Source organism: Pezoporus wallicus, unplaced genomic scaffold, assembly GCF_028554395.1.
Source record: "Pezoporus wallicus isolate ANWC-B61680 ecotype Strahan unplaced genomic scaffold, APGP_CSIRO_Pwel_v1 contig_12807, whole genome shotgun sequence".
NCBI classification, from domain to species: Eukaryota; Metazoa; Chordata; class Aves; order Psittaciformes; family Psittacidae; genus Pezoporus; species Pezoporus wallicus.
In genome coordinates this window covers 205,784-228,596 of record NW_026637385.1, presented here as the reverse complement: position 1 = coordinate 228,596, position 22,813 = coordinate 205,784, and the positions used below count along the sequence as shown (strand labels likewise).

The 22,813-nt window shown below is 49.1% G+C and overlaps 1 protein-coding gene across 2 annotated transcripts in view; it reads left to right on the top strand.

Moving 5' to 3' along the window:
- The window catches only part of FAM168A (family with sequence similarity 168 member A), a 122,178-nt gene that overhangs the window by 31,317 nt on the left and 68,048 nt on the right, over positions 1-22,813 (top strand). The window contains exon 2 of one of the 2 annotated variants that reach the window (XM_057405264.1): positions 6,835-6,922. The exons of the other annotated variant lie outside the window; for it this stretch is intronic. Within the exon in view, the coding sequence (XP_057261247.1) occupies positions 6,853-6,922 (70 nt within the window). The 5' untranslated portion in view covers positions 6,835-6,852. The remainder of the gene's footprint in view (positions 1-6,834; positions 6,923-22,813) is intronic. 2 annotated transcript variants of the gene reach the window in all.

Sequence of the window (22,813 nt, the reverse complement as noted above, 5' to 3'; positions counted from 1 at the left end):
GGGAGCTGGAGAACAAGCCTGAAATCAAGTGTAGAAACCCTGTCTGAAACAGCTGATGTTGTCTTAGGATAGAAGCAAAGCTCCTTGCCTGACTTTTGCTGTTAGGTTCCACTGCGTGGGGGCTGTGTAAATGGGGATGTCAATATATGAGTATCAATAGATGCATCTGCAGGATGGTTTGAAGACCAGGGTGACCCTTCTGCTCCGGCTGTGTGAGTTTATGGAGTGCTGCAGGTCCTGGGGAGCTGGAGTTTGTGGTACAGAGTTTGCAGTGATTTAGGTAAAACAAGGCTGGAAAAGAGCTGAAATTACCTTTGAAAGTGAAAACCTAAGAGAACTGCAGGAGAAAAAAGCAATAATCAGGCTCTGGAATGATGCCCTGGATCGATCGCTATAAACATCAAGGTAAAGCTGGAGCAGAGTGGAAGAGGTAAAAGTGAATCTGATATGGTACAAACAAGAGGAGCCATTAATAATTCACTGCTAATGGAAACCTCAGATTTCTTGTGGAGTTTGGCTTTTCATTGCTTTCCCTCTTTGAATTGATTTGGTTTTAAAGGGTGTTTTATTGTATTAATGAAAGCAGAACTATGATTGTGTCAGCTTTGACTTGGTTCTTGACCAAGGTCTGCAAAAGTCAAACGTCTTCCTTCAGATGAGATTTGTTCACTCACATCCTCGGCATGGCTTAGCTGAAAAAGGAGGGAATTAATAAGGAGGTGTTAGTTCTGGGAAATCACTTTGTGTTGTGGCTCCTCCTTACTCTTTGAGGGGGAAAGAAGGAACATAGCTGGAGGGAATGGAAGGGATCCAGAGAGACCACTTGAGAGGTGGCAAGCACCAACCTCATGACGTTCAACAAAGCGAAGTGCGAGGTCCTGCCCCTGCATCGGGGCAATCCCAGGCACAGCTGCAGCTGCAGAGAACACATTGAGAGCAGCCCTGAGGAGGAAGACTTGGGGTGTTGGGTGAGGAGAAGCTCCCCATGACCCGGCTTGAGCCCAGAACCCCCCTCTGTGCTGGGCTGCACCCCCAGAGCGTGAGCAGCAGCTCAGGGAGGGGGTCCTGCCCTTCTGCTGTGTGAAGGGGAGACCCCCCTGCAGCCCTGATCCAGCTCTGGGGCAGCAGCACAAGAGGGACGTGGAGCTGTTGGAGCGAGGCCAGAGGAGGCCATGGAGCTGCTGCGAGGGCTGGAGCAGCTCTGCTCTGGAGCCAGGCTCAGAGAGCTGGGCTGGGGCAGCCTGGAGAAGAGAAGGCTCCTGAAGGGGAGACCTGAGAGCAGCTCCAGTGCCTGAAGGGGCTGCAGGAAAGCTGGAGAGGGGCTTGGGACAAGGGCCTGTAGGGCCAGGCCAAGGGGAATGGCTTGAACCTGCCCGAGGGGAGACTGAGCTGAGCTCTTAGGCAGAAGCTCTTCCCTGTGAGGGTGCTGAGGCGCTGGCACAGGGTGCCCAGAGAAGCTGTGGCTGCCCCATCCCTGGCAGTGTTCAAGGCCAGGTTGAACACAGGGGCTTGGAGCAAGCTGCTCCAGTGGAAGGGGTCCCTGCCCATGGCAGGGGTTGGGAATATATGAGCTTTAAGTTCACTTCGACTCAAAGCAGTCCGTGGTTCTCTGATCTGTCCGTGTCACTGTTCTAAGAACCCAGTTAAATATGTTTTATTATTATGATGATTTTATTTGCTTAGTCTGAAGGGAAAAGGAGAATAACTGCAAAAACTTGCTGAATCCTGCATGCCAGGTTTATTCCTTTAGGAGTTTTTCATCTTCAATGTCATGTTTCTTTCCCTCTATGTGGTAGAAGTGGGAAACACCTATAGTTCTGTATATCAGAGTGGGAAGGGGGTTTTAGATGCAAGATCCGCCAATGTGTGCATAGAAATACTTGGGTTAAAGCTTGTTCATATGTTCAAATTCACTGGTACCCACCAGGATTGGAAGATGTGAATGTCTTTGAGAAGCAGCCAAGGTGGTCACGGTGTTTTCAATGGCATGAAGTAACCTAACAATAACCAGGGTAAGATGTTCCTTTTGAGTTGAGTCTGCAGTGGATGGAAGGTGGTGGCGATGCCTGTGCTGGCCATTGAGTGCTCCGAGTGCTCCTCGAGGAAGAGCATCACAGAATCGTGGAATGGTTTGGGTTGGAAGGACCTTAAAGCTCATCCCAGCACAAGCATTTTCATTTCCCTTCTTGTGCTGCTTGGAGATCCCCTGTGCAAACGTGCTTTGAGTGGCACGTTGGCCTGCTCATGGCATGGTGGCCACCCGACCACCGACCTCTCTTGTATTGCTGTTTGCCCTTCATCAAGTCATTTCCTAGTGCAGTGGGAGCATGTCATGTACTTGCATAGGGAAGAGAAAAGGGATGAAAATGTAACCAGGTTACAGGCAGAAAGTATCCTGAGACTGTTTGCTAACAGCTTATTCCCATGGCATTCCTGCTGGAGCTCCTCCTTCAGCTCCTTGCTGGAGCCTCAGCAGCTTGTGAGCATCACTGTTGGGGGGATTAGGATGCAGGGGAAGCTCTGTGCAATAGAGAAATACTGGTGTTTGCCTGTTTATAATGAATTCCTGTTGGTCTTTTCGTTGTGTATTCATGGCCACAAGCAAGTGCTGCAAGTTATTGGGGTGAAGGAGGTTTAATTTTGCTAATCCTGTTTTATTCCCATTCCATTGTAGCTTTTCGAATGGCACAATGTGGTGCCTGTAATGACTTTTAAATGGATTTTGGGATGATATTGTCTTGCAGGATGTATTGGAAGCTCATCTAAATGTGCTTTAATGCTAGATTCTGGAAAGAAAGAAAAGCATCCATCTGAAATGCTGTTTGCATGAACTCCTTCGTGCTGGCTGGAGATAACACCCTGCATACCAAGCAGAGACGAAGCACCAGCCTCTTCCTCACAATGCACTCAAACCCCTGTAATGATTATAATCTTTGTATCCTAGCTAAAAAGCATTTTCTTTCTTCCTTCTCACTAAGAGTGTTTTACCATTTACCTAAAGCAAGCCAGATGGATGCAGTAGTTCTCACCAAATTATGATTTATTTGTACTCTTGACACCCAGAAAATCATAGAATCATGGAATGGTTTTGGTTGGAAGGAACCTTAAAGATCTGAAATGGTGTCACAGCTGCATTGCTTAAGTGCCTTGTTCGGTGCTGTTACCACTTTATCTGGGCTGCATCGGCCTTCCAGTGCCCAAAGGGGCTCCAGGAAAGCTGGAGAGGGGCTTTGGACAAGGGCCTATAGGGCCAGGCCAAGGGGAATGGCTTGAACCTGCCCGAGGGGAGACTGAGCTGAGCTCTTAGGCAGAAGCTCTTCCCTGGGAGGGTGCTGAGGCACTGGCACAGGGTGCCCAGAGAAGCTGTGGCTGCCCCATCCCTGGCAGTGCTCAAGGCCAGGTTGGACACAGGGGCTTGGAGCAAGCTGCTCCAGTGGAAGGGGTCCCTGCCCGTGGCAGGGGTTGGAACTGAAGGAGCTTTAAGGTCCCCTCAACCCAAACCAGGCTGGGGTTCCATGATTTAATGATACATTAAGAACTGGTGTGGGGATCTCCCAGTGTTCCCAGGCATACAGCACCATAGGCACATTTGTTGGGAGCATGGTCCAGTGTCAGGCATCATACTCTTAGTTGGGTGTCCAGGCCGTGAAAACTGAGCCTGGATATTGGTTTTCCTCTTGGGCACACAAGGATGGCTGCATGGTTGAAGGTCCTTGCTGCCTAAAAGCCTGTCTGGAAGGGTGTCTGGGCAAGAGGAGGAATTGCTCTATCCCTTGGGATGCTTTCCAAATGCCACCATCTTGGCTGCAGGGGACGCACTGAGGCAAGCGGCTTGCTTTGAACCTACAACACCCTTACTTCTTCTGATGCCTCCGCTTGCTTGGGTTATGAGGAGTGTGTGATTGCTGCCCCTCCACCTTCCCCAGGGCATCTGTGGTTTAGTGTCTATAAATGCCTGTCACACTCCCTGCCCCACTGGGCATTTCTTGTCTGGGCTTGAAGAGTCCTAGTAGTGATTTAACAGTTAATTATAGCCAGGAAATCTCTGCAACCCTCTAACACCTTTGTCTCTCAAGTCCTATTTGTGACATCTACTACTTGAAGCATCTTGACTAGTAGTAACCCTGGGCTATATGTATTCCTAGTGTTTCACTTCAGAACTGAACTGCCCTTTGAAGGTGACTCCCATTGACTGGTTGTTTCTGTCTATGTAGTGAGCTTGGCGTGTGGGGACCAGATTCCTTCCAGAGCTTCACTCCAGTTGCCTGTCACACATTCTCCAATGTCTCTTGGGACCCAGAAATCTGTATCGGTGGTGGCCATACTGGTGATGTCCCTTAGGCAGTGTCAAACCATGTGTCAGCTGGGGCCCAGGCTGCAAACCAGACTAAATCTGGTTCAAAGGAAGACCTCGATGTGCAGAGGGTGTAACCAAAGGAATCTTAGCACAAAGTGCTTTGATTGCCTGATCATGTCTGATTGAATCATTGAATCCCAGGTTGAAGGGACCTCAAGGATCATCTGCTCCAAGCTTTCCAGGCACAGCATGACCCAGACTGGATGCCCAGCACCCTGTGCAGCCCCATCTTAACAGTGTCCAGCACTGGGGAGTCACCGCTTCCCTGGGGACATTATTCCAATGGCTGCTTGTTCTCATTGGGAGGCATTTCCCTCTTGTGTCCAGTGGGAATCTCCCCAGCAGTAACTTGTGCCCATCGCCCCTAGGCTTCCCCATGGGACTCCTTGTCCAAAGGGAGTCTCCATCTTCCCTGTAGCCCCCCTTTAACTCCTGGCACAGACTGAGCTGAGCTCTTAGGCAGAAGCTCTTCCCTGTGAGGGTGCTGAGGCGCTGGCACAGGGTGCCCAGAGGAGCTGTGGCTGCCCCATCCCTGGCAGTGTTCAAGGCCAGGTTGGACACAGGGGCTTGGAGCAAGCTGCTCTAGGGTAAGGTCCCTGCCTGTGTCAGGGGTTGGAACTGGATGAGCTTTAAGGTCCCTTCCAACCCAAACCAAGCTGGGATTCTATGAAGATGGAATTTGTTGTAAGCAGTGATGTCTAGGTGTCACATAATGCATGTTCCCTATCTCAGAGATGGATGACGTTGGGTTTTACCCTGAAAAGGAGAACTGAAGCCATAAAGCAAGGATCCATTTGCCAGGGACTGGCTCACAGCACAGCCTGGTGACACGAGGACCAAATGGCCCTAAAATCCTTATCCTGGAACGTAAATCCCATCTCTAATGTCTCATGGATGGAAAGTGTTGTGTTCATTTTCCTCTTGGTCTTACGTTAGTGATTTACTCATGAAATCTATGTCCTCTTCCAGCATTTTTCATCTCTGTGACTCCCTTTGCTGTGGGAATTGCTCCTTCTGGGCTAACTCGGGGGTGGAGGGATGGCCAAATAATTTAGCAGTGAGTGTTGTCAAGTCCCTTGGTGCCAGCGTTTACCATTTGACTCCTTTCCTATCCTGAGGTGAAGAGGAAGGAGGAAATGCCCTAACAAATTGCCCATCCATCAGGAGAGGCTTGCTCGGGAAGAGTGGGTTTAGGTAGGAAGTGTCAGATAATACATTTAGAGACAAAACCCTCGCGTTCTGCAGCAAGAGCGCTGAGCTTCGTGTGTGAAGTTGTCACTCGATGGCGGTGGAGACAAATGGGGAGCCTAATAAAGCTTAATGACTGATTTTCCCATTCATCAGAAGTGAGAATGTGCTTCATTAAGATAATTAACTGAGCCGCTTGCTTCGCTGACAGTGAGGAGACACGAATTCCCAAGTTCCTGGCTTTCCTCTAAATAAAACAAGGAGCAAACCCAGCCCTGCCTCATCATCCGTACTGGGGGAGAAGCACAAAGGCTGTTAAAATCTCATTGCTCCTCAGAGCAGCTTCCAGTGTCTGAAGGGGGCTACAGGGATGCTGGAGTGGGACTCTTTAACAGGGACTGTAATGGTAGGATAAGGGAGAATGGGTTCAAACAGACACAGGGGAGATTTAGGTTGGATCTAAGGAAGCAGCTCTTTATTGGAACAGAAACAGCCTGCCCAGAGAAGCTCTGGCTGCCCCATCCCAAGGCCAGGTTGGACACAGGGGCTTGGAGCAAGCTGCTCTAGTGGAAGGTGTCCCTGCCCATGGCAGTGGTTGGAACAGGAGGAGCTTTAAGGTCCCTTCCAAGCCAAACCAGGCTGCGATTCTATGGTTCTATGCTTGTCTTTGATCTGTGACTGCATCTCCCCATGTGGGACATGGGATGTGGACCCTAGTGGTGGGGTGTGATGGGGGCACTGGGCACCCAGCTCAGCCTCACACAGGACCCCAGCCTTGGGCTCGAACTTATTGGAGCCAGCTCACACTGAGAGCTCCCACATGTTTGCCACCCTCCATCTCACCAGCAGCAAATGGTCTTTTATCTGAAAGGTCAGGTCTGCGCTGGGGTTGTTTTTATCACCCAGCAATGACGAGCTCCTCAAGCAGGGAGAATTCCTTGCCTGAATCTCCACCTTCTCCTCTTTGTTCATGGCAAGCCAGAAGTGGGGTCATGAGTCCGGACCCCTGAAGGCAGGGATGTGTAAAATTAATCTGCTCTGGGTACGTTTGTAGGCAGAATATACAGCAGTGAAGAAGTTTGGGGAATTAACTGAGAGCTCCATAACCTCAATTATTAAATATGCTATGTGGTTGTAATGCCTCACTGTAAATCCTTCCCTTCGCAGCTCTTCGTGTCCTGAATTATAACGCAGTGATTCTATCATGTAGCAAGAGACTCTCTGCAAGAAGATACCTCTGGAGCTAACGTAAAGCAATCGTCTCACCTCTGCTTTTCTTTTGTCCTCAGAGTTCCCAGTCTTCCATCATGAACCCTGTTTACAGCCCCGTCCAACCTGGGGCTCCCTATGGAAACCCGAAGAACATGGCATACACAGGTAGGACCAGTGTCCAATGGCTCTTCCATCTATGTCTGTACTCAGTGCTGGGAGCAGATGATCATTAATGAGTGCTTCATCCCTTAATGAAGGGAGAAAGAGTTCCCATAGGGAGCCAGATGGGAATGTGGCTTGTAGGGAAAGCTCTTCAGCAAAGCCAGTGCAGTAGAGGTTAGTGAGGAGAACTGGATCTGAATTCATAAGGTAAGGATGTCCTGGAAATCCTAAAGAAAAGGGTCAAAAGGGGGGTTCTTTAGACCAACAAAACACACAAGGAGTTGCTGGAGGTCTTATATGGACCTGAACTGAGTGTGAGCGTGTGCTGGAGTCATTCTCCTGCGGAGGTGCAGGTCCCATAGACACTGGGATATATTGTTGTTACAGGTGGTGATTTAAGTGCCATGATTACGGATCTTGTTTTGCATTCACATTATGCTTTGCTTGAGTTCTTCTTGTGTTGATCAGCAAGGCTGAGGTCTGGTTCAAGTCCGTCTTCAGAATCGCGTTGTCTAAAATGTCATTTTGAACACTTGAAAAGGACATGGAAATATGTGTACCATAATTATGTTATTAGTGGGGAACCAAAGAACTGAGCTCAGAGAGGAGCAATGCTTCAGAAGAAGAAAACCTCAGCTGAGGTGTGTCTGTGGTTTTCCCTATGGATTATGTTCATCATGTCTTCTTCTGCTCGTGTAAACTCCCTACTAAACCAGCCTTGGGAGACTCCTTCTAACACTTCAAGTGTCATGTTGTGCTAAGACTTACCTTTGCATTGCCAGTTGCATGTGTTGGCTTCTACCTAATGTGTGAAATCGCTTGGGAATGGGCTTTTGTGGAGCAGGATGGTCAACAGCAAAGGGAAATCAATGTCAGATGATCTCAGCTACTTCATTTACAATATATCCTCACTGACTTAGGTGGCTCTTTCAGCTGGTACATCAGTAGGGCTGTGAGGAGACCTGTCTGAGACCCTGGGGAGCAGAGTTCCTCAAAGGTGTTTTGCCCTGTTCTTATTCACCCTTTCTTTTCCCCCATCAAATTGCCGCATGCTGCTTTGTTGCAGATACAGGAGCTTGGGGGACCTTTGGTCTCACGGTCAAAACACAAGAGGCTTGCAAAAGAAAATGTCTCTGTGAGTAACAGGCTCTTCAAAACTATCCCTATTGTGAGAGGACTGCAGGCTCCAGCAGTGCTTGGGTGATTGAAGGAGCTCAGGAGTGCAGTTATTTTCCTATACTAGAAGTACAAGCAGTTTTGTGCTTTTCAGCACAAGGAGGGTTTGGACAAGAGTCTGCTCCTCTCCCACTTTTCCTTTTGGTGTGTGCTCAAAGCTCCCCCTTAATATCCATTCAGAGTAGATTTTCTCTGTGTGCTTTCATACAAAAGTGAATGTTGAAGAAGCTTTCTGACACTTGCTAAGACAATTCTATTTCAGTATTGAGGTGTGGGTTGGGTGGAGTTTGTACCTTGAGCCTTCTGGAAGGAGAATTTCAGAGGGTGATCTCAGGTTTAGGTGAATGTATTCCACATGACTGCATTCTGAAGTCATTGCCCCTCACTGCAAGAGAGACACTGAGGGGCTGGAGTGGGGCCAGAGAAGGGCAGCGGAGCTGGTGCAGGGCCTGGAGCCCAAGTGTGATGGGGAAGGGCTGAGGGACCTGGGGGTTTCAGTGTGGAGAAGAGAAGGCCAGGGGGACCTGATGGCTGCCTACAAGTGCCTGAGAGGAGGATGGAGCCAGGAGGGGCTGGGCTCTGCTCCCAAGGAACAAGGGATGGGACAAGAGGAACCGGCCTCAAGCTGCACCAGGGCAGGTTTAGATGGAGCTGAGGAACAATTCCTGCCCCAGAGGGTGCTCAGGCATTGGAACAGGCTGCCCAGGGCAGGGCTGCAGGCACCGTCCCTGCAAGGGTTCACACCCCATGGAGACGAGGCCTCAGTGCCATGGGGCAGTGGTGGCCTTGGCAGTGCTGGGAACGGTTGGACTGGATGATCCTGAAGGTCTTTTCCAACCTGGTTGATTCTGTGATTCTGTTCTAAGTTGAGCATCAACATTAATAGGATGTTAGCTTCTAAAATAACATGTTGGTCAGTCACTCCAATGCACTTCAATGCATAAAGCTGCTGCCCTCCTTGGCTAGCTTGTGCCACCTCTGGTAGTGCTCATGGTGAGGTGGCCCCCATGAGTCTGGTTTCACCCCAACGCATTGGACTTGAGGCATTTGTCTTCCAGAGGCTGTGGTGTATGAAGAGGAATCAGGGCAGATGTGCAGGAGGAGCTTGGAGGAATAAAGCTGGAGGCAGATGAGGCTTGAAAATCTATAAGAAGGTCCTTAGTTATGTCAGTGGAAATCCAAGAGGAAAGATTCAAGCGACTGCTTGAACATAGGACATCGAAGCAGGAGTTGAATCATGTTAATACTTGGTTTTCCCATTCCACAGGTTTAAGGTAAGGAGTCAGGGGGCTGAATTCCTACAGTTAAGTCCCAAAGTAGAGAATAGGTTAAGAAGTGTTTAAACAAAGAACTATTTTCCTTGCTAGGCAAATAGTATTAGAAAAGCATTTAAATATGAATTTGTTGGAATACTTAACGAAAGACCTAAAGTTGTATTTTCTTCCCTTCTTTTGCAATATAAGTTTTATTCTTTGTAGAGAAAAGAGGCAACTCCCCTTTGGAAGTTATTGAAAGAAGGTTGCTGAGTCTCCTGCATGACAGGCTCTGTCTACCTAATTCTTGCATTCTGTGCTTCATTTCTATTGCTTCAACTTGTGTCGTTTAGCTGTGGATCAGTTTCTGATGTAGCCACAAGCTGTTCTGGAGGATAATTAAACACATAGAGCTAAATAAAATAGACCTTTCACAGGAGAAACATAAAGTTCAGGATTAGTAGATGCTTCCACCTCAAATTGCTTTGAAAATTGCTTTTGGGAATGGCTTGAACCTGCCCGAGGGGAGACTGAGCTGAGCTCTTGGGCAGAAGCTCTTCCCTGGGAGGGTGCTGAGCTGGAGGAGCTTTAAGGTCCCTTCCAACCCAAACCAGTCTGGGATCCTATGACATGGAGAGAATAATCTCACTGCAAATGTGTCCAGCACCAGGTTTGTGCTCCAGCAAGTCCTGGTTCCTTGTGCTCGGCTGGCGACTGCTTCCACTTCGCTACTTCAGTGGATTTTAGACCATCAGCAGAAGCAGTGTTTGAGTGCTGTTTCCTATTTAATTAGACCAGACTGTAATTAACGTGGAGCTTCTGTAAGCTGTCATTTCAGTTGAGTTTAAGGGCTCTCATTTGTTTTTGCCTTACTGGTACAATTCACTTTACCTGCCCCAATGTGAGCTCCTGAACCTCCTGCTTTTCCTTTCAACGTTCTCCTTGTGTCCGCTTTTACTTAGGCATCAGTCCTGCAGCAAGTAGAGCGGCTCGATGGTGTGGAATCAGGGATGAAGAAGCGGTGTGCCCTGTAGCTTGTTTGACTTCAAGCATGAAGCTCTACAAGTGTTTGTTATAGCTCACACTATTAGCATTTTCCCTACCAGAAGGTGATTAATATGCAGATGAGCTGCTGTGATTGATGAACCTTCAGTAGAGTGGCTCTGGAGCTGTCATAGTTACGACTGGGTAATAAATGGTACTGAAATCCAAGAGGCAAAGATGGGAAGCAGCGTATTATATCTCCAAGCAATGTTCTCCAGCTTGAGAAGGGGGAATGGCTTTAACCTGCCCAAGGGGAGACTGAGATGAGCTCTTAGGCAGAAGCTCTTCCCTGGGAGGGTGCCGAGGTGCTGGCACACGGTGCCCAGAGAAGTGGTAGGATGTAAAGCCTGGGAATCCCAATGGCATTGTGTGAATGTGTTGGATACCCTCATTCCTTCTCCCAGGGCTTTTCCTGCTTTGCCAGGTGGAGCCCCCAGCCTCCCCATGTCTTTGCAGCAGGAATTCCCTTGTCTCCTTTGCTACTCAGCCTTGTCTCTTTTACTCAGTTCCTTTTTCTGTCTTGTATCTATCATGGATTCAGGGTTGTGCCATGGATCTTCTGCTGCTTCTCCACTTGTTTTTTGCCATGGAAAGGACTGGAAGTTAGCACCCTCCAACACCCCCTTCCCTGCCTTTATAGGAAGGATTCTCAGGCAAGCCCCTCTGCTGCTCTCCTGGTCCTTCTCCTTCTTGCATCTCATTCCCTGGAGTCTCTTGCTCCATCCCAGCTCTTTTCCCTTCCCTCTTGCAGCCTGACCCAGCTGGCAGGCACTTGGCAGGCCCGGGAGAGCTGGATTCATTTCACCAGGAGGAACCTGATGCCTTTTAACAAAAGGGCTTTGTGTGACTGGGGTCTGTTTAGCTGCCATTCCCAAGTGGATTAACCTGGATTGCCCAGGGGTACTTGTAGGGAACCTCTGCAGCACATAAATGTGTAATAACTGTTCAAGGGGAGGTGCTTGGCAAGTTTCTGGGAAGTATTTTGGGAAGCAGAGGAGCCTAAAGCAAGGAAAACTTGGAATCACATTTACAATTCATCTGTGATGGTCCTGCAAGAGCCAGTACGTTCTTCCTCATCTGAAAGCATAAAATAGTCTTATTTCTGATGATTTAAGGGGAGGTCCTGGGGAAAAGCTTGATCATTTGTATGTAAAGTCTGGTGTCTCCCTGAGTCACTTGTCACCCTGCGTTACACTATCTGCAAGGTCTGGGTTCATTAGCTTTCCCATTTAATTGCTCTTCCTCCTTCTTTTCAATGGCAACCTCTCTGTGGGGCTCCTGAGAGCATCGAGAAAGATATGAGGGTAATGTCATTTTAACTGATGGGATAATGCCCATGTGGGGTTATAGCTACAAGATTCTGTGACAGAGGATAGGTGAGGCTGGTAGGGAAATAGCTGAGTCATGGAATCCCAGCCTGGTTTGGGATGATGGGACGTTAAAGCCCATCCACCTCCAACCCCTGCCACAGGCAGGGACCCCTTCCACTAGAGCAGCTTGCTCCAAGCCCCTGTGTTCAACACTGCCAGGGATGGGGCAGCCACAGCTTCTCTGGGCACCCTGTGCCAGTGCCCCACTGTGTATTAATTGCTGTTGCTTTGTGTTGATGGGAAGCATTGGTTCGATATTCTCCTTCTGAAACCTTGGAGATCTTTTGGAAGGAATCCCCAAAGGGTTAAGGGTTTGTGTGAGCCGATGCTTCCATGTTTGTGAACCACACTGGCAGGCTGAGCAAGGCTGGAGCCAAATTTCTATAGGCATCAGAGTGTAATTCTGTCTAAATCCTCATAGAAAGGTGGAGAACAGGAATGTGGTCATGGTCAGAGCTGTTCTCTGGGCTCTGCGTTGACCAGTTCTGCTTCCTGAGGATGGGTTTCCTCTCCCAACCTCTGTATCTTTACTGTTGTATGAGTGAGCCCTGCTCTGCCCTCTTTGGACATGCCCCATCCCTGGCAGTGTTCAAGGCCAGGTTGGACACAGGGGCTTGGAGCAAGCTGCTCCAGTGGAAGGTGTCTCTGCCTGTGGCAGGGGTTGGAGTTGGATGAGCTTTAGGGTCCCTCCCAATCCAAACCATTCCATGATGCTATGACAAGGAAAGCTCCAGTTCTTCCTCCAGCACATCGAGCTCTCCCACTTGTGATTTGGGTCCTCTGTACAGGACCTCTATGCTCCAGAAGAGCAAGATGCATCCCTGAGGGCTGTTTCCTGCATTCCCAAGCTGCAGACTCCCAAGTTTTGTCATTTTTTCTTTCCCCAAAGGTGAACCCAAAACATTTGTTTGGACATAATGGTTAACAGAGGGAATTGGCATCATCCGCCCTCCGGTCACTGGCTTTGTTGTCAGGACACGAGATGCGAGCTCCTCACACGTGTTTCCATCCTAATCTCTGTCATTGGTATTCATTGGTGAACCTCAGACACAAGTGACCTGATTTGCACTTGCCTCTTCATTTAATTCAATGCTGTGTAGGAAGCTGGTACCCCCCACATTTTGTAGAAGACAGAAGGATGCTCCAATAGGGTTTTTACAGTCGGCTTTTAATCCTCCTTTGCATGTTCTTTGTGGGCAAAAATAATTCTAGCCTTGATTTCAGCCTTTCTCATTAACTTGAACTGAAAACTTTGCTGCATGACTCTCTGCAGAGGCTGAGCCTTTCAGAGCAGTTCTTTGGACAAAAAACCCTCAGTGTATTTATGCCTTCGATGCCGAAGCAGGCAGGGTTGAGGTGCTTCCTCCTCACTTCTGCTTTTAGACCTTCATGCCTGTCTCCTCCTTCCATGTACTGGGAAATGCCACTTGTGGATTTAACGAGGTGCTCCATTGCTTATCAGTTGTGTAAACCCGGACTTTTAAGCCGTGTTGAGGGTGTGGAATTGATTTCAGGCTGCTGAAAAATGGATGAAGTGGGTGCAGTGAATATTTTCCCTCCGGCGTTTCTTCATGTTTATTAATCGGTGTGTATGGAGCAGGCAGGCAGATCCTCGTTGACTGGGGGAAGAACGAGCTCTGATTGTGTAAACTCTGGTTAGTTCTATGTTTAAATGCATCATTTTCATCCAGGAATACGTCCAACCAACTTGCTGAATTCCTCAGTGTTGAAAGCTCTTGGAGTTTCAGTGCTCTGCTTGGCTGATCCGTGATGGATAATTCACCGTCTTCCTAACAAATGAATTCATGGGCTTCCTTGATGTTCTAAAAAAGGAGAAAATCCCTAAGGAAACAAAGATGAATTTTCTTTTTTGGGGTAGTGAAGGAGAAGGAAGCAGAGGAGCTTTGGGTGAGATTCATAGAATGGTTTGGGTTGGAAAGCTCATCCAGTTCCAACCCCTTTGCCGTGGGCAGGGACACCTTCCACTATACGAGATCACTCAAGATCAGGGTTATTCATGAGTGTGTTCAATAGCTCTAGGCTGTATTGGGGAGGTTCTCCTGCCAACAGCAGCACCGTTGGCTGATGGGCATGGAGGTCACCTCACTTCGGTCACCTATGGGTGGATGGTGGTGGGGGTGGTGCAGAATAGGTCTTGGTAGACAGAAGCGTGGGTGGCATCTACCTGTGTCCCAAGACGTGTTTTGAAGCCTTTCAGTGTTGGAAATGGAGGCACATAAAGCTCCTTTGAAGAAAACAATCCATAACACCTCCTTACGGATGCTCGTAGGCTCAGCTGCTTTGGAGTTTGGTCTGACTGATGTCAACCTTCCAAGGAGTTCCATAGCAACTTCAGGGAACAGCCTTCACCCCTTGTTTTGCAACTGTTTGTAGAAGGTTTGACACGCTTTTGAGTTCCCCTGTGTTGTAAATAAACACAAGAGCCTCAGATCTTAAAAGCAAACAAACCCCATGTTATGTGCTCCTGAATGCCCCCATTGTGTGTCCTACGTGCTCGGGGAGGACGTGGAGCTGGTTTAGGCTCTGCCTCATTTCTTGGCTGCAATATTGATTCTGTTTTTCCCTATAGTGCAAAAAGAAATGCAAGGATTAAATGACTGGGGCTGAAGAGAGCTGGAGGAAAAGTGTATAATGCAGGGAAGAGAAAGAACACGTAGCTGGAAAGAAGAGATGCCTTAAAAACATGCTTTGAAGGGGAAATGGCTCCATTTAAAGGAAATAAAAGGTGAATGGAGAATTTTCTTGTGTGTTGGTTACTTCTGGAAAGTATTGGCACATAATGGGAATTTCATAGCAGCCTTCCAGTGTTTGAAGGGGGCTGCAAGGATGCTGGAGAGGGACTCTTCATCAGGGACTGCAGTGATAGGACAAGGGGTGATGGGTTCAAACTGAAACAGGGGAAGTTCAGGTTGGAGATAAGGCAGAAGCTCTTCCCTGTGAGGGTGCTGAGGCGCTGGCACAGGGTGCCCAGAGAAGCTGTGGCTGCCCCATCCCTGGCAGTGTTCAAGGCCAGGTTGGACACAGGGGCTTGGAGCAAGCTGCTCTATGGAAGGGGTCCCTGACCGTGGCAGGGGTTGGAGGTGGATGGGCTTTAAGGTCCCTTCCAACCCAAAGCACTCTGGGATTCTATGTGTTCTATGTTCCCTTCACTTCTATGTGTTTTCCTATATATTCCCTTTGTTTTGGAGCCTCTTTGTAGGCAGTCAAAGATCACATTGCCATCGTGGTATCATCTCTGGGGCGTTTCGGTTCTCCATGCCTCTTGGACATATTGCCAAGTCACTTTTGATATGCCATACATCAAATCTTGCACTTATTTAGGCCTCATGGCTTTCCAAGCCCCCATAATTATATCCTCCTTCCCTGTAACTGTCTCTGGATGCACAGTTTGCTCTGTTGAGAAACCTCCTGGTGTGGGTGATGTTCCTACTATAAACCCTCTACCATGAGGCTGGTTTAGGGACCTCCGTCCCTAACACAGCTCCTTTCACAAAGCTATGCTGTCCCCCTTCAAATTATAGCATATATGGAAAAAATATTAGATCAACATACGTTGTTCTCGACATGAAAAGGACATGGAACTGTTGGAACAAGTCCAGAGGAGGCCACAAGAATGATCAGGGGCTGGAGCAGCTCCTGTATGGAGCCAGGCTGAGAACATTGGGGCTGTTGAGGCTGGAGAAGAGAAGCTGCGTGGAGACCTCAGAGCAGCTTCCAGTGTGTGGAGGGGGCTACAAGGATGCTGGAGAGGGACTCTTCATTAGGGACTGGAGTGATAGGACAAGGGGTGATGGGTTCAAACTGAAACAGGGAAGTTCAGGTTGGAGATACGGAGAAAATTCTTTCCTGTGAGGGTGCTGAGGCACTGGAATGGGTTGCCCAGGGAGGTTTTGAATGCTCCATCCCTGGCAGTGTTCAAGGCCAGGTTGGACAGAGCCTCGGGTGCCATGGTTTAGTGTGAGGTGTCCCTGCCCATGGCAGGGAGGTTGGAACTGGGTGATCTTAAGGTCCTTTCCAGCCCAAACTATTCTATGATTCTGTGAGATCCCCCTTTCTGGAGGTGCACCAGCATGGGCCAGCAGAGTCCATCAGCGGTCACTCAATGGTCAGTGCTTCTCCTCAGGGCACTTTGGCAGCCTCTGCCGTGGGCACCGTGGAGCTGGAGTGTGACCTTGTCATTGTGTGGATCAGACGTGGGGGTTGTTCATAGGACCAAGTGGGAATGTCTCCCAGCACCGCCACCCCCATTCCTGCTCTGAATCTCTCCATTGTAACGTGGTTGTAACTTAAAATCTCACCCAGTCTAAAAGAGATGCCTTTTCCTGCCTGTTTTTCCTGCCCTTTGCAGCTGCATTCATGCCCTTGCTGCTGTTTCTCTGTGCATTCCTGCACACCACATGCAGGACCTCCAAAATCCCCAGGTGCTCCAATTAAATGATTGGAAACAAGCTCCAATGCTGTCTTGTGATGAAAACACTTTAATATTCCCTGCCTTCCCTCCCCTTTTCTCCCTCTCTGCCACAGCAAATCAGGGCTAAGATACTGGTTCTGTTTGTGCAGTCTGAAGGGGACAAAGTCACACTTAGTGCCTTGGCTTCTAGAAATGGGTTTGTAGATTAAATACGGAGTTTCTCTCCTCTCTTGAGGCACTCTGAGCTTTCACGTGTTCCATCGATGCGATACAGCGCAGGGGTCTCTCCATACACCAGCCTGATGTGGTCCAGGCTCATAAAAGCCTTTTATAAGCTTCAGAAGAGTTGCTTGGTTTGCACAACATCTGTAAGTCTCTTTTTCTGCTGTGCTTGCTACCTAACGCCTTACTTCTGATTTAACGGGCATCAGCTTGCCCAAAGTGATGCTGTTGAGCTCTGGCTTGTGAATCTGTTGCTCTTCTTTGTGTTAGATGTAGCCTCCTCTGAAGCCAAACCCAAGACTGACTTAGATGCAAACACGTTCACACGCTGATTTGGACGTGCCTTCCCCTCTCCCTGTGCTTGCTGGCACTCGGCCTCGTTTCGTCTGATGCAGGACTGGGTTAGAATTTTAATGTCTCTGTGGCCAGCAGTGATTTATTAGATCCCAAAGCCCTGGCTCGGAGTGCAGGAAGAAAATATTGCATCAGTGAGCTGGCTTGGCACTGCTCAAATAAATGAGTCCTGAAAGAGTCCTTAGTGTTACAGCCTCTTTTTGCCTTCCCCTTCCCTCGTCCTTGAGCCCTCACTTTCTGCTGGTGTTGAGATGTGCTGGTTTCCTTGCAGGAATTGCCGTCTCCAGGGCTTTCTCCCATAAACACATTTGTCAACAGGCTTGGCTCATAAAACCCTTGGAATCCTCGTGGTTGCTTCAAGGCCAAGAAGGAGATGGCATCCTCAAGTCGGGGGAAAATGAAGCTTTTGTGTGCGAGGTTGGGCTCCTGGTGGTGCTGGAGCATTCTAGTGCAGGGGGAAGGTGTCCCTGTGGTCCTTGTTGCGGGTGTAGGGCCATCAGCTCTATCCTCAGCATAGAATCATAGAATGGTTTGTGTTGAAGGGACCTCAGAGCTCCTCCAGTCCCAACCCCCTGCCATGGGCAGGGACCCCTTCCACTGGAGCAGCTTGCTCCAAGCCCCTGTGTCCAACCTGGCCTTGAACACTGCCAGGGATGGGGCAGCCACAGCTTCTCTGGGCACCCTGGGCCAGCACCTCAGCACCCTCACAGGGAAGAGCTTTTCCCTTATCTCCAACCTGAACTTCCCCTGTTTCACTTTGAACCCATCACCCCTTGTCCTATCACTGCAGTCCCTAATGAAGAGTCCCTCTCCAGCATCCTTGCAGCCCCCTTCACACACTGGAAGCTGCTCTGAGGTCTCCACACAGCTTCTCTTCTCCAGGCTCAACAGCTCCAATGTTCTCAGCCTGGCTCCATACAGGAGCTGCTCCAGCCCCTGAGCATCCTCGTGGCCTCCTCTGGACTTGCTCCAACAGTTCCATATCCTTCTGATGCTGAGGACACCAGAACTGTATGCAGCACTGCAAAGACTGGACCAGATGATCCATGAGGTCCCTTCCAACCCATTATTCCATGGTTGTATGACATGTCAGGGGTCTCACGCTGCTGGGGGTCATTGCATCTCAGAGCTGGGCTCTCTTGAGGGCTGTTTTACCTACTGTAGGATGTGAGAGTTCTTGGAAAATGTGGTTTCTCTATTGAGCTTATTGTATTCCATAAATCTTTGTTTAGGTGGGAGGAAATACCGTTCCCTGAGGTCAAGGCCCAATGAGTTATGGGTTATCTGTCACCACGTTCTCTTGTATGTGCTGCTGGAGAGGTGATTTAATCCTCAAACTATGTTTTTCCTCCTTCAGAGGATGGGAACGAGAACAGTCAATGTCACTGTGGTCACTGCTCCTCCACTGCAGGGGTTGGGTTCGGGTCACCTCTGCTGCTGCTGCCGCTGTGCCCTTTGCCTCCTCACTGACATGGCACTGCCGTGGGCTTGCCTGTCTCTGTGCTTTAAAGTAGAGCATAAAGGAGCTAATCCCAGTGCTTACAGATAAGCTGGCTCTGCCTGCTGCTGGTGTTGGTTCTAATGATGCTCCTCATGGCACCAGCTGAAGGCATGTGTTGGGTGGAGGCGATCAGTGGCCTGGGAGCAGAGAGGGACATGAGAGGTGCATTAGGTGGGCAGAGCTGCTCGCTGTCCACTGCTTGTCTGAAATGCTGGGGGCACTTCTCACTTCTCACACCTTCAGCAGATGTGTTGGAATCATAGTGGTTCGGGTTGGAAGGGACCCTAAAGCTCATCCAGTTCCAACCCCCTGCCATGGGCAGGGACCCCTTCCAGTAGAACAGCTTGTTCAAGGCCCTGACACTGATGTGAGTGTGTATCCATCTGAACTTCTCTTTACCCCCAGTTCCTTACTTCCAGTTAGCAGCTGTTTCTTGAGCTGAAGACCCTTCTGTGCTGTGTTGAAGGCGTGGGTAAAGTAATTCCAGAGGAAATGGAGCAATGTTTCATAAGCAAAGGCATCATAAAGGTTACACAGTCTATAGGCAAGGCTTGGCTGGCTTTGATCTCTTCCTTATAATTCAGGTTCTGGGACTTCCGGAGTCTCAGCGTGCACCTACAGCAGCTCCTTGATGAATGGATGAGCAGCGGGTTGGGGACTCTCAGGTCTCTTCTATCCATCTGAGCTTAGATGGGGGGGTCATTCTTTGTAATTACTCATCTCTTTCTAGTGGCTTCAGAGAGGTCAGGATAACAGCACTTTTCCCGCAGGGACATCAGTTTGGAGCTTGACCTTTGGTACATGCCTTTGAACCTGGGAAGTTTGTATCTTCTCCTCCAGCCCCTGATCCCAACATAAAATACAGTGGTTGATGTCTCTCAGTCTGATGGGATGGAGAGAGGAGGAATGCATTCCTGCTTCTGTGTCCAAGCAACCACTTGAAGGTCAGTGCTGCTACCTAAGTGATGGAGGCTACAAGAAGATCCATGTCTGTATCTGATTGATATCAGTTTCCAAAGGTGGTGGGAGTTGTCCATGTCATGCAGCTTGTTGCATCCTGCAAAATGCAAGTGAAATACATATAAGGGGAAGGTGACATGGAAAAATGCCCATGCATCCATCACCTCCCTCTTACCGTGAAACTCACATGCTTACACCACTGAGACAAATGGGTTTGCAGAGTCTGCCAGGACCACGTGCAGGCTGGATGGAGAAGGTGTGAGGCAGTCAAGTCCTCATCGCATCTCCTGGGTCCCCCTTGGCTGCCAAAGACCAGCTGGTTTTTAGATGTGCCATTTGTGCCCTTTAGGAGTTGATGCTCATTGAGATCTTTCTCCCCATCATCCCCTCTTGTCAGTCTTTAGTTGACATCACTGATTTACTGCCCCTTTTTCTCTCTAGCTGGAGGTCTTATGGCTCTGCTCCTTTCCTCCTCCTGTTTGGGTGTCTTGAGGAACTGGCCATACAGGGATTTTTCATGTGCTGTGATGTGGATGACCTCCTCTTAGCCATTCTTCTGCAATTTCTTCAACTAAGAGCTGTGTTATTCTCTCTGGCAGCCATGGGAATGCCTCCACTGAGAGAAAACACAGTCTTAGAGGTTTCAAGTTATGCTGAAACTAGTGGAAATAAATGGTGTAAAGCAGTGGTGTAAAAACAAGTGCCTGGTGATGGGTACATGTGAAGGAGAACACCCATTGTGTTCCCACTCCCATTGCAAGAAGGAGAGTCCGTAGCCATGGGGCTGGAGCTCCCTTTCCAGCTCACCCAGTGTTCCCATGCCAAAATGCACCTGCCAAAACACAAGGACCCCGGATAAAGAGGATGGAATTGGCTTCAGCATGGCCACACTGGCTTAGTGCAGTTAATTTGTCTTCATTAAAGTGATGTCATTCAAGTTGCTGCTTCTCAAACTGGTGGACACAAGTGACCTGCTTGCTCCCTGCCAGCTTGTCCCATAGTAAAGTGTTATCTAAGGCCTGAAGGGCAGAGGAGAGCATCTCCCTTAGCAAAGCATCACACATCTCCCCAAGGAATAACGGGTTCAAACTGAAACATGGGAAGTTTAGATTGGATCTAAGGAAGAAGTTCTTTACTGTGAGGGTGCTGAAGCACTGGAATGGGTTGCCCAGGAAGGTTGTGAATGCTCCATCCCTGGCAGTGTTCAAGGCCAGGTTGGACAGAGCCTTGGGTGCCATGGTTTAGTGTGAGGTGTCCCTGCCCATGGCAGGGGGGGTTGGAACTGGATGATCTTCAGGTCCTTTCCAACCCTAACTATTCCATGATTCTATGTGTTCTCATCTCTGGGCTCTTTTCCATCCTTCCACCGATTCAGTTTAGCTGGGAGTGTTTTAAAGCTCTTTTTGACCTAGACAGTGCATTATCCCTCCCTTGCTTCTCCCCAGCTGTCTGCCTCCTTAAAGGCACTAAGGTGGAATTCTCCCATGGTGGCTGTTAGACCCAGTTCTGCATAAAGCCGGCAGTGGAATGCTTTCCCATTACTTGAAACCGTTGGTTATCATGACAACAGGTTACAGCTTCTCCTCATCGCCATGGCGATCTCCTGCAGAACCGTTCCAACGTCGTGCCCTCGTTATTTTGAGCGTGTCCCCTATTCCCATGGAGACAGCCTTTCCCTGGGAGCGTTTGATGCTTTGTGCCGGGAGCCTTTCATGAGCCTCGCGCAAGCGTGTAAGTCAGCAGCGGCAGAGACCGCCGAGGTCAACCCATCCCGCCAGCAGCCCCTTGCAAGGATGGGCTCTGCAGTGGGGGTTTCTGCTGCTTTGTTGTTCTGTGTGCGCTTCTTCTCTGCTTATTGTTGCCCTCTCTTGTGTGACATTGAACATTTACAGCTGCCGTAGTGCCCGAGCTCTTCTCTTCTTTGCATCGGCCCCGTCTTTATGCGTTGAATTCTGTCTGAAAGCTTCGAAGCTGCAAAGGACACTGGAGAAATATCTACGAGGGGAAAAGAAAAACTAAAAAGAGATTGTAAACGGGACACGTAAAGTGGTGATTTTGGTTTCGGTTGCTTTGTGGTTGTTCTCGGGGGAAAGAAACTGCTCAGAGATGATGTTTTCTCGCTGTCTTTGGTGCTGCGAGGGCTGGAGCAGCTCTGCTCTGGAGCCAGGCTGAGAGAGCTGGGCTGGGTCGGCCTGGAGAAGAGAAGGCTCCTGAAGGGGAGACCTGAGAGCAGCTCCAATACCTGAAGGGGCTGCAGGAAAGCTGGAGAGGGGCTTGGGACAAGGGCCTGTAGGGCCAGGCCAAGGGGAATGGCTTGAACCTGCCCGAGGGGAGACTGAGCTGAGCTCTTAGGCAGAAGCTCTTCCCTGGGAGGGTGCTGAGGCGCTGGCACAGGGTGCCCAGAGAAGCTGTGGCTGCCCCATCCCTGGCAGTGTTCAAGGCCAGGTTGGACACAGGGGCTTGGAGCAAGCTGCTCTAGTGGAAGGGGTCCCTGCCCGTGGCAGGGGTTGGAGCTGGAGGAGCCTTAAGCTCCCTTCAACCCAAACCCATTTGGAATTCAAATATTTCTTCTTAATGTGGATTTTACTCCAATGTCTTTTGGACTAAACAAAGGCTGAGAGATAAAAATAAGCTGTGTAAAATCCCTACATCTCCAGGGCATTTTGTCTCTGTGATTACACCCCAGAAAGCACCAGGAGTGGCATGAAGAGCAGGCTGGTAAAGCTTTGGTAGATACATAAACTACCTGCAGCTGTTTCCAATAGGTTTTGTTTAAAACACCCCCAAAACCTCAAGTAACATGCAAGAGCTTCATTCTCTCAGTAAGAATGGCAAACAGCTCCAGGCAGCTGGTGCATTGTTGCATTGGATACCAAAGAAATCATCCCAAACAGGAATCTGTCCTTAAATACTGCTTTCTCCTGTAACAAACACATCTTTGAAGCCTTGAGATCAAGGAGCAAGCAAAAATGTAGACAGTAACTTAGGAAATATGATGTTGTTCATGCCCCTCAAAGCATTGCTGCTATTTCTTACAGTAACCTTGTGATAACATGAGGAGTTCATGTAACTGTGGCCTAATTCTGCTGCTGGATGGGTTCTTGGCTGCTTCTCAGCAGTGTCAGTTTTAGATCCTGTGTGTGTATGGGCTTATTCAGAAAACAGAGTTGGGGCAAGAGATGCAAGAGCCATGATGGTAAATGGAGCTTTTCAGCTCTCCAGCATCAGTGGAGCTTCCATCCAGGCAACGGCTGGGACGTGAGGATCATCACACAAGTGGTTGTTGGCCTGTGTGAACTGAGCGGGTGGTGTTGGAGCTTCAAGTTCTTGTACTAAACCAGGAAAAGACCCTTTATTCACGTAAAGAAAAGCATTCATGCTGTAGTCTGGTGTAAAAGAGCAAAGGGAACCGGCGTGTGAGACCAGGATGAAGCAAGCAAAGGGAGGCATTTGCTGTGAGCTCCGTATGGAATGCTGCAGCCACTGACCCAGAGATGGGTTATCCCCAGCCCCACTTGTTTGCCTCCCAGCTCTCACATTAACCAATAGTTAAACCATCCCTGGAAGTCCCTGGGGCTTCCT